The sequence below is a fragment of the Pleurodeles waltl genome, unplaced genomic scaffold (assembly GCF_031143425.1).
Source record: "Pleurodeles waltl isolate 20211129_DDA unplaced genomic scaffold, aPleWal1.hap1.20221129 scaffold_37, whole genome shotgun sequence".
Taxonomy (NCBI): domain Eukaryota; kingdom Metazoa; phylum Chordata; class Amphibia; order Caudata; family Salamandridae; genus Pleurodeles; species Pleurodeles waltl.
The window spans coordinates 10,189,892-10,202,012 of record NW_027150076.1 but is presented as its reverse complement, the minus strand read 5'-3'; the positions used below and the strand labels follow the sequence as shown (position 1 = coordinate 10,202,012).

Below are 12,121 nucleotides of genomic sequence, written 5' to 3'. Positions count from 1 at the left end.
GAGAAGGGAGGGACAGGTACAGAGAGATAGAGAGAGGTAGAGACAGGTACAGAGAGATGGAGGGAGGAGGGAGAAACAGGTACAGAGAGATAGAGAGAGGAGAGAGACAGGTACAGAGAGATATAGAGAGGGAGGAGAGAGAGACGGGACAGAGAGATGGAGGGAGGAGGGGAGGGACAGGTACAGAGAGATATAGAGAGGGAGGAGTGAGAGATAGGTACAGAGAGATATAGAGAGGGAGGAGTGAGAGATAGGTACAGAGAGATATAGAGAGGGAGGAGTGAGAGATAGGTACAGAGAGATGGAGGGAGGAGGAGAGACAGGTACAGAGAGATGGAGGGAGGAGGGAGAGACGGGTACAGAGAGATGGAGGGAGGAGGGAGAGACGGGTACAGAGAGATAGAGGAAGGGAAGAAAGAGAGACGGGTACAGAGAGATGGAGGGAGGAGGGGAGAGACAGGTACAGAGAGATGGAGGGAGGAGGGGAGAGACAGGTACAGAGAGATGGAGGGAGGAGGGAGAGACGGGTACAGAGAGATGGAGGGAGGAGGGAGAGACGGGTACAGAGAGTTACAGGAAGGGAGGAAGAGGAAGCGGAAGACAAAGAGGGAGAGAAACAGTTACAGGGAAAGAGAGAGGAGAAAAAGAGGAGTTCAGATCAATCTGATATATTGTCTGAGAAAATATTGGGCCAAATATATGAAGGGCCTAGCGCCACCTAGGGGCACATTAGCGCCATTTTTTTCCACTAATGTGGCGTTAGGTTGGCAAAAACACAGCGCCAAATTTACAAAGTGGTGCAATGCACTCATTGTGCCACTTTGTAAACCTTTGCGTCACAGCATTTTAAACGCCTGCTCAGTGCAGGCGTTAAAGTGAGGCACACCTTTGTTTATATTGGGCCTCTGTGTACTTTACAGGATTAGCAACAACATTTTTGGTGTTAGTCCTGCAAAGTATCACAATAGCGTCAGAAATTGTGACACTATTGATCCTAACGTGAGCCATAGGGCGCCGAATCATTGATAGGAAGCACACATGGTGGCGTTAGGGGGGGCGCAATGGGGTGCAAGAAAAGAGGCGCTTCATGTAATGAACAAATCATGTAATGAATGAATCATGTAATAACGAATCATGTAATGAATTAATCATTTAATGAACAAATAACGTAATGAGTAAATCATATAATGAATGAATCGTGTAATGAATCATGTAATGAAGCGCCACTTTTCTTAAATCTGGGCCATTGTGTCATAAATGTCCATCATCGTCCCTTTGGAGTTAATAGAAAATCAACCGCCAAAGAGAGAGCTGTTTTGTAAATGACATTTAAGTCACAATATTAAAGTCAGACATTAATTTTGTTGATGATTCTCTGACACTCAACCCTCTTTGTGTTTGTGTTTCTTTGCACAGCTGTAGACAGAAGTGCTGTGCACAGTCACACAAGAGCATCGGCAGTGTGGAGGTATCACAGACCAGGTCACGGAGGACTGTGAGGGGTGTGAGCTCAAACAGCCTAGTACAATACAACATGACATGTTAGGAACATACTTACATGTGAGAGTGTGAGGTGGGAGGGGTGTGAGGCAGGGGCGTACCCACCAAGCATGCAGCAGGCGTAGTGGCACTGGGGCCCACAGGGTTGTAAGGGGTGTGAGGCAGGGACATACTTACGAAGCGTGCAGCAGGTGTAGTGGCACTGGGGAACAGGGCTGTGAGGGGTGTGAGCTCAAACAGTCTAATACAATACAACATAACAAGTTAGGAACATACTTACATGTGAGAGTTTGAGGTGGGAGGGGTGTGAGGCAGGGGCGTACCCACCAAGTGTGCAGCAGGTGTAGTGGCACTGGGGTACAGGGCTGTGAGGGGTGTGAGCTCAAACAGCCTAGTACAATATAACGTGACATGTTAGGAACATACTTACATGTGAGAGTGTGAGGTGGAAGGGGAGTCAGGCCGGGCCGTACCTACTAAGCGTGCAGCAGGTGTAGTGGCACTGGGGCCCAGGGCTGCAAGGGGTGTGAGCTCAAACAGCCTAGTACAATATAACATGACATGTTAGGGACATACTTAAATGTGAGAGTGTGAGGTGAAAGGGGTGTCAGGTAGGGGCGTACCTACCAAGAGTGCAGCAGGTGTAGTGGCACTGGGGCCAGGGCTGTGAGGGGCCCAGGGCTGTGAGGGGCCCACTGCACTCCAGTTGTATCTCGTTTAGAGCTCTTGGCATCCCTGCTGCACCACTGGTACAAGACAGATATGTTGAACGAGCTGCACACGGTAAAAGTAAGAAGGGTACATTTACCAATACTACCCACGTCTACCTCACCCATGTGTCTACAACCACCGCCCTCACTTTCAGCATCTACTCTCCCACAGTGATGCTCACTAACATGGCTGAACCCAAACCTACATGAAGGCCAGGCCGTGCCATAGGGGCACTGTGCACATCTGACATGATGTCATGCACCACAACATGTTGGAACAGAGCAGGAAACAATCTTTACCTGGAGAGAGACACAGAGACATAGCATATTGACTCAAAGTAAGAGAAGCTTTTTACCTGGCCAGTGACAGAGACATAACATGTCGACTCAAAGTAAGAGAAGCTTTTCTCCTGGCCAGAGACACAGAGACATAACATGTCAACTCAAACTAAGAGAAGCTTTTTACCTGGCCAGTGACACAGAGACATAACATGTCGACTCAAAGTAAGAGAAGCTTTTCTCCTGGCCAGAGACACAGAGACATAACATGTCAACTCAAACTAAGAGAAGCTTTTTACCTGGCCAGAGACACAGAGACATAACATGTTGACCCAAAGTAAGGGTGTAGGAGGCTGGCCCTCTATGTAGTGTGCAAAGCTAGGCACACTGTGCAGGGGGTCCGGCAACCACATGCTGGTTTACAAATGTAAAAACTAGATCACCTGATGCTCTAATTTTTATGATAGCTTGGTCGAGCAGTTAGGCTAATCTTGGAGAACTGCAAAGCATTTTTTCACAGTATCAATCATGCAACTCAAGCATTCAAAGGAATAACTCGAGACCAATTTATAAAAATACTTCAGAGTTTTATATAATTTTTAAGACCACGTTTTTCAAAATTGGTTAAGTACTTTTTGATATATGGATTTTTGAAGATTAAAAAAAAATTGTAGTTTAGTGCGTAATTACGCACCATGGGAATCAATGGAAAGTCACCTTTAAAAATACATATAAAATCACAGTTGCTTTACCAAGTTCTTCTTTTGCAGGTTGGTCGAGGTTGTTGGTGGACACACTGTGCCAGCTGGAGAAGTTCAGGCGGCTCCTGGTTTTGGCGGGAGCAGCAGTTAAAAGTATCTGGAGCTGATGCAGGGCCACTGCGGGCCACTGCATGTGGAAAAGGTCTGTGCAGGTAAGTTTAGGTGGGGTGGCCTTGGAATCCAAGATGGCAAAATCCAGGGACACTCTGGGGTGGTGATGGACAGGGGAGTGATCACTCCCCTTTCTTTTGCCCAGTTTCGCGCCAGAGCAGGGACTGGGGGTCCCTGAACTGGTGTAGACTGGATTATGCAAGAAGGGCACCATCAGTGGCCTTCAAAGCATTTCCAGAGGCTCTGGGAGGATACTCCTCCCATGCCTGTAACACCTATTTCCAAAGGGAGAGGGTGTAACACCCTGCTCCTAAAGGAAATGCATTGTTCTGCCTTCCTGGGATTGAGCTGCTCAAGCCCCAGGAGGGCAGAAGCCTGTCTGTGAGGTGGCAGCAGCTGGGGCAACCACGGAAGGCTGGTATGGCAGTACTGTGGAGCACCCTGAGTGCATGGAATTGTGCAACCAATACTGCAATCAGTATTGGGGTACAATTCCCAGTTGGTAAACACCTTACTTGGCCATATTCCGAGTTACCACTGTGAAGCTGTACATAGGTATTGACCTATGTCCAGTGCACACTTAAAATGGCATCCCCGACCTCACAAAGTCTGGGAAAATGAGCCTGGACGATGTGGTGGCACCTCTGCTAGTGCAGGGGGTGCACTCACACACAGGTACTTTGCACCCAGCCTTCAGCGTCTGAAGGCCTGACATATATGTGACTTATGTGACTTATAAGTGACCTGGTACATTGAAAATGGCTGTGAAATAGTGCATGCACTATTTCACACAGGCTGCAATGGCAGTCCTGTAGGAGCCTTTGCATGGGCTCCCTATGGGTGGCAAAAGTAATGCTGCAGCCCATAGGGATCCCCTGGAACCCCAATGTCCTGGGTACCTGAGTACCATGTACTAGGGACATATAAGAGGGTCTAGCAAGATCCCAGTGACACAGTCAAGACACACTGACAAACAGGCCAAAAATGGGGGTAACCATGCTGAGGCTACTTTCCCATATTCTGGTTCTTGCAACATCTTTTATCACGTGTTCTTGTGTGTTCTAGGAAACTTACTGTAATTTACTCCTGCTTTCATGGGCTCTGGGGTAGGTTCTATAACTTACCATTGGTGTTTTCTTACACTCCCATCAAGTCTCCTTTGCACACTACACTTGCCTTGGTGGGAAAACGACTTTCGCATTCTACTATTTTAGTATATGGTTTGTGTTCCGCCTAGGCCCATTTCTAACTATTGTGTTTTTCACTATGTGTACTGTTTTCTAACAGTTTTTACAGCTAATTCTGCATTCTAGTGTATATAATTTGTGTACATTCCTTACCTCCTAAGGGAGTATAGCCTCTAAGGTATTTTTGGCATTTGTTTCACCAAAATAAAGTACCTTTATTTTTGTAACACTGAGGCCCATATTTATACTTTTTTAGGGCTGCATTTGCGCTGCTTTTTTACTCAAAAATGGTGCAAACTTACAAATTACAATTGTATAGTACTTTTGCGTCAAAATGCGGCGCTAAAAAAGTATAAATATGGGCCTGAGTATTTTCTTTCATGTGTGTAAATACGGTGTGTCTACAGTGGTATTGCATGAGTTTTGCATGACTCCTAGTTAGGCCTTGGCTGCTCGCCTATACTACCCCTAGAGAGCCTGGCTTCTAGACACTGACTACATTTCACTAACAAGGGATAACTGGACCTGGTATAAGGAGTAAGTACCTTTGGTACCCACTACGAACCAGGCAAGCTCCTACACTTACCCATAGTAAATGCAGTTGATGGAGGACAGGGCACACAGGCAGTGTGCCATGTTGAGTTTGTGTTTTAGGTTTGCACCAGGACTTTCAGCCTGTGATGGCAGTGCTGGGTACATCTGGATGCATGGCCCTAGAGGGTGGCACTATCAGTGCTGCTGCCCTCAGGGGCCTACCCATAGTACCTCATGCCCTGGGTACCTATGTACTCTCTTACTGGGGACTCATAGTGGTAGTTAAGAGTGTATCCCATTGTGCCAATGCATCACAACAGTTTTAGGGAAAGAGCTCAGGCCCAGGGAACCTGGTTAGCAGGGGCCCTGGGCACAATACTTTCTAGGCTACATTATACATCAGGCACAAAGTAGGGGATAACATTGTAAAAAATAGGCCTTTTCTCACAAAGAGAAGCTTTTTACCTGGGTAGAGACACAGAGACATAACATGTTGACCCAAAGTAGGAGAAGCTTTTTACCTGGGTGGAGACACAGAGAGATAACATGTTGACTCAAAGTAAGAGAAGTGTTTTACCTGTACGGAGGCACAGAGAGGTTTTCAGAAGAGAGAGCGGAGGATTCTGGGAAGACCCTTGACCATCTCCAGCCTGGCCTTGGAGACCAGCACAGCTCTGCACCCTGGGGCGGTAGAACACTTCTCTCTCCACTGCAGGGTGGTAGAACCCAAAGAGAGGAGAGGTGGAGATGAGAGAGAGAAAACAAATACAAGAGATTAAGTGAGGAAAGAAGGTGTGATTTTTTTCCACTCCAAACTGCAGGGCCCTAATTAACTTTCACTGACAATAACCAAGAAAGTCTTCAGCACTTTGCACCCTCTAGTAGCGCAGTAACAGGGTGTTAGACATGTTTAACTTCAATGCGCTATTATTCTTGTTCATCACAAGATACAAAATTGTGTGCTTGTGAATGAGCCTGATTCACAAAGGTAAACGTACACTTTTGTCTACGTTTACAATTGTTTGTTATTCCACGCTCATGGCACGTCAGTAACTCACATTGGTTTGTGGGCTTGCCTTTTAAAACCGCTTGCTTTCATTTGTGAAAGGCGTGCATACGTCATGCCTTTTCTGGTGTTTAGCCCACCTACACAGCACCAGTAAACTACTAAAAACATCTGAGGCTAGATGTTTTCAGCCTGGGGTTCGGACTACCTTATCTGTTTATTTTTCACACAGCGTGATCGCGCTGCATTTTACATAGTGCGATCGCGCTGCGTTTTCTTTTCTCTAATCGTCTCGCTTATGTCAACTGTTTTACTTTATATTTTCATTTTGTGTGGCAAAAAAAGTCCAGTTAGTAATTTTCAATGCAAATAGCTCTAACTCGCACAAACGCGAGAACTTTTGCATTGCAAATGCTTGTAAATATATTGTAACCCACATCACCGACTGTATCCCAGTATCCTCTGCCTTTGAAAAACAATGTATTTTGTTTCTACCCAAAACGCGCTCACCCAATAGGGGCTTTATTGTAAAATCGGATTTCTATTTACCTTTAGTTACTGTTCAGCATGCACGGGTGATTTCACCTATCCTCTGTTGGTTTTAGCACAAGGTTTTGGCAGGGTATGTAAACATAAATGACGCTCTTATGCTGCTGTCCCAAGTATGATTGTTTCCCGAAAACAAGCCTACCGTCCAACAGTTTAACATTACCATCTAACGTCTATTAACTATCTTTGCAGAGATGGTAACTTACAGCCTTTAACACTTGCTGAAGCGTCAGTTCTCTCATAAGTGTTTTCAACAGTCTCTGCCTTTTGTGCTCGACTGTAACAAAATTTGGTCAAGTGCCTTTGAAGTGAATAAAACTTACGAAGTCTGCCCTGCATTATCGGCTCATCTGAAGCTCTATTCTTTGTACAATGTGTTAGGTTTGCCCTTGTTTACCGGCACTTGTGAGACGTTGCATATATTACATATAAATTACCCTACCTCAGCATTACCAAATGCAAGAAAATGCCTGCTAGGCACGAAGTAGACAGGGTATTAGCAATTGCATTTGGTGTAAAGGGGGTGGAGTAGCAAGTCGCAGTCTACCTTTCTGTGGCAGCAGGAACCTTTTGTTTATTTTAAGCACACTTTACCATGAAGCATGTACATGCTCCCTTGGTGCTCTAGGATGGAGCCAGCCCTGCGGGGACACGGCTGAGTAATCAAAGGCGGTGTCTGGTTAGTAGTCTGGATTGCCATACAGGTCAGTAATTACGATTTTAGCAAGTAAAAAGTAGAGAGGGAAAAAAGCAACCAAGAAAGTCCCCACAATCTGGAGGTTCATGTGTTTACGATAAAAAAAAAACACAAAAAACATTTGTTTAACTTTAACAAGCATCCAAGCTATTCTATTTACTAGTAACATAATATTTTTGCAGCGCATGCCAACATTTTCCCAAAATGAATACATATGGCTATGTTATATGGAGTTGTGTTTAAATAATCTTTTTTTATTTGTTTGATTGGTATATACGGCATGCACATTTCACCTTTAATATCATTTAAAGGATCTTATGAAATAACCCATGAGACATCACTGCAGTTGCATTTCGTCTGATTTTTAGGTCGAGCGTTAGCGTTTGGCCTGCTGTATACTTTTAAGTATACTATGCAGTGAGTTCCAGCGTTTTCATTTGTTAGTTGCAGTGTCCTTCAAAAATCCTTGCTTGCTAGTGGTCAGTTCTGCCTCTTTGTCCTGCCTTTTTTCACTTTGGGAGCAGCACAAAGTACTGTGTAATTACGCTATGTCCTGTTTATCTCTTCTGAGTGGGACTTTTTTTTTCAGTATTGGCCTGTTTGTTTTACACTGTGGGTGTATAATCAGCCCCTCCTCCCCACCACCTCCCTCTGTAAACATAAACCAACAGCAGTGGGGGGCTTTTCCAGGGTCAGCTCGCTCTCTTCCTCTTGTTATTTTTAGTCTGTGTGGCAAGAAAAGTCCAGTCAGTAATTTACAACGCTAAGAGCTCTAACTCGAGCAAACACAAGACGATTGCATTCCAAATGCTTGTTTATTTTGCTTTGGAAATTTCCCCAGTCTTGTTATCGACAGGCCTTGCACTGGTTGAGGGCGGTTTGGTCTAGCAGACCTAATTGAAATGCAAACAAGGGCCTTCTTGGGTGGGGACATGAGCTGCTCAACACATTCTCGTCAGCGGTTAACACCATCATTGAGCACTGTTTAAGCCATTGTCAGAGTCGTTTTCAGTATAACTTGCCACCACATGACCCTTTTTCAAAGGGCAGCGGCACGCTGACTGATTTTTCCATAGGGCATTACTTAAAGAAGGATAGGGAACTCCAAAGGTGAATTTGTTTATTTGTTTCTATGTATTTTATTGTGAAAGATAACTGCTTGAAAGACGAGCATTACGTACAAGGGGCGGATCTAATTATACTTTTGATGCGGTGTGAAGCGACTTGCGCCTATATGATGTGTTTGTTTCCATCTTTTTTATTTGCTTTCAAATTGGAAGCATATTAAAGCAAATGTTTTTTTTTTAAAAACCCTCGACATCAGCATTACTTCTCATTAAAAGTCACCTCAAACGGTCAGCTGTATCCTTCTCAGTGAAGGGTTTTAAATGCTATGCAAGTATAACGCTTGATAGGCGTGAGTGATGGACTTGTTAAAGCTAAACACAGTTTGTCTTTTAGTTACCAAACCAGCCTCCTTTAGGCAACTCAATTTCAAACCTCTAGAGTTTAGCTAATTTTAACGATATTTGCTGCCCTGTCAAAATAACCCATGCCATGCCAGACATAACTTTATTTTGCCTGAAACCTTCCTCTTTGCAGCCTTGTGTGTCTCCAATCCTCTTTCTCGAACCCGATCTATCATGTTTCTCTGTCTCATTCCCCTTCCATGCCTCTCGAAGTGTTTGTGGGAAGTGATCTCATTAAACTTAACGGAGGCGAATAGGTGTTTTTTTTGTGGGATGTTGGGAGTGAAGAAAAATCAAGAGTTGATGAACCAGATAGCGCTCATGGGCAGGCGAGAATGATTTGTAGGCAGGTGACGTTCTACAAAGGCTGATAGGTGCATCAAGAGTTATGCTGTTTTAAGGCTCAGGCACCCCCACCTTCCTCCCCCACACAGTGATGGGACTGGTGCAGAGGCAGTTGGTACGGTTAGTTTGCAAAAAATAAAAACACAGCTTTTTTTTTTCTTTTCTTAAAGGTTCTTCTGAATTGGGACATGATTTTTGTCTGCTGAAATGGCTGCGTTAAGGTTATGCCAATGTTTGACAGCAAAGAAAGAAAACGCTCACCCATCCACAACCCGAACATCATAGACAGAACCAGATGGCAACACTACTTTAAACACAAACTACGTATAGTGGGTGTAGCATTTAAAATGCTTTTGGAAGAACACAGGGCCAGCACAGTGATAGACACTCAAGGCAACAAGTAGCCAGTGCACATGCCTGAAATAGAGAATGGGAATACAAGGCATTCCCGTTGCCTAGGTCAGAGGAGAAAATGGCCTGAACAACATTTCTCAGAAAAAGCTTGGGTGGAACAGAGATAATTTTCCTAAGAGTTTTGAGTTGGGGGGGGGGGCAAGAGGCTGCTAATTTGTTGACCTGGGGTGCAAGTGAAAGAGTGGATTCAAAGGTGACCTTAGGATTGCAAACCCTACTAACCGGGTTTGAGAAGGGCAGAGAATCAGGCCACTATTCCGCAGACCTAGTGGGTGGGCAACTCTCCACAAACAGAAATTTCATTTTGCCATATTTCAGTGTCAGAGAGTTGGACCTCGTCCAATGCCAATAGAATGACATACACTCTTGGAAGTGAGCCATATCCAAAGCCTCTTTTTCTACCAATCGAATGTTAATTTGAATTTAAATGCTATAGGAAAATAAGAAGTCAGAAGATTAACTAAGAGTGGCTAAAGGTTCAGTGTGGAAGTTTTAAAATGTAGAACCCAAGGAAGAACCTTGTGGCAGAAATCAAAAGATGGCGCAGAACAGTGGCTAAGAGATTCTCCATGGAGCAGTCAGGTTGGAAATTAAAAAAAAAGTTAGGCTCTAGAATCTGACCCAGGTTTGACAGAGGCAGTCAAGGAGTTGGTATGAAAGTGCAGCCACACTACCATCCTAAAGGATTAAATTGAGGTCATCAAGTATTGTACTGCATTGGTCTTTGGATCATCTTCTTACCACAGAACTTTCTGGTGTGTGTTATTTTGTATTATTCATATAGGGCTTAATACCCCTTGTGAAGACATGAACTGCTCCGCATTGCATTGGGTTGCAGTGCACCTTTTGGAATGCATGGTTGCAAGGATAGCCAACATGGGTGGTTTGACAACGTGGTTTAGATGCAACGCGTCAAACACTGCTGCACATAAACATAGAGTGTAGCACAAAGGATGGGGGCGTTCACAGTCACGCATGCAGGACCCTATCATTTGGTAGACAGCATCAAACGTTAATGGGCATCGCTATGGATCAGTTTATGGAGTCCACCAACACAACTGGAAAGACCAAAGCTGTTGGTACCACTGCTAAACCACCAAGGGAGTACTGTATGATGCCCACCCAGGGGCAATATGGAAACCAACTTTAGGGCAGGAACTGTTAAGCCTATATGGAGTATTACAAGAAGTCAAACCAGGCAAATCCATGTCCCAGTTCTTTAGAAGGACTGTTAACACACCAAGAGTGCACTACATGGAGTTCACCCTCGGACGATCGAGGAACCAACTGTACTGCAGGCACCATTGTTATAGTGTAGGTGACCCAGATCTGATACTGATACTAGTAGCCTCTACAAATAGCCCTAATAAGGAGGTTACTTTTACAGATGGCTTGGGTAAAGTATTTTTCTGTGGTCCGCACTAGCTCCCAAACAGGCTGACTCTTAGCCAGATATTACCTACGTAGCCAGAAGAGGTTCAAAGGATAAACAGAATACCCTCTCAAGTGACAGGAAGTTTGCTCAGAGTTTTGTAATGCTGTGAATTCGCTTATTGATATATATTGTGAATGATCTTTGCAAGAGACCAAAGGCAAATGGTAAATATCATAGGAAATCAGTTTTAAGGTTGTCGGATGAAATCCTCACCAAGTACAAATCGAGACTAAGTGCAAAAACACGTTATTTCTTTGGGGCCCCATACTGAGCCCTTCATTCAGGAGACAGTTCAATTAGGTGGACTAGTTCTCATGCAGAGCTATCAGCGCTTTGCAAAATTTAAGGTAAAGTTAGACCACTTGCCCAATGGCCAGAGAGCGAAAATCCTAATTTACCAACCAAACTGGTTCGCCTTTAGCTTCACCTTTGAGGACAAGGAACCCAATGGTTCTTTACCATTCCATCAACGTGGTCCAAGCAACAGCTGCGGCTGACAGTGATATCCCAAGTTTCCCCAGTCTAGCCTCGCTACTAAACCCTTGGTCCTTTTAGTGTTTAGCTTAACTTCTCTTTACAAGTGTGACCATCAACTACCTCCTTCCTGACTCCATGCACAAACCGCAGAGGACATTAGCAGGATGGAAAGAAACCTTCACACATGAAAATGGTATAACTGATTTCTGTCAGATTGGTCATGGTTCATGCTTGATGTTTCTTTGCAGTGGACAGGGAAACAACAATGTATCATTCTGGATTTCTTCCACTTACATTATTCCTTTCCTCTCAAGCAGTTAAAGATAGTCACGCTAGCTCAGATCTTTACTGCATATTTCTGTTTTTTTGTTTATTTGTATTTTATTTAATCAGCTAACCCATGTGATTTAGGATGGGGAACACTGAGAAATACTAACTATCACTGTTGCTTCTTAAATAAACATCTGCTCAATATTTAACAAGGTGATGGCAACAATTGTAGCTCATATGCGAGGTCTGAGACTCCAGATTTAAAAATTCACCTCAATGGCTGGTTCAATCGAACTCCTTTCCTTTAGTATTCTCGTAAACACCGCTTACATTATCCACATAACCTTTCTCTGCCCGGTCTGCTGAACAAGAGGATG

The 12,121-nt window shown here is 44.3% G+C and overlaps 1 protein-coding gene across 1 annotated transcript in view; it reads right to left on the bottom strand.

Annotated features, from left to right (window-relative positions):
* The window catches only part of LOC138276140 (uncharacterized), a 131,528-nt gene that overhangs the window by 77,967 nt on the left and 41,440 nt on the right, over positions 1 to 12,121 (bottom strand). The window contains exon 3 of the mRNA XM_069219178.1: positions 5,660 to 5,791. Coding sequence (XP_069075279.1) covers positions 5,660 to 5,791 — 132 coding nt within the window. The remainder of the gene's footprint in view (positions 1 to 5,659; positions 5,792 to 12,121) is intronic.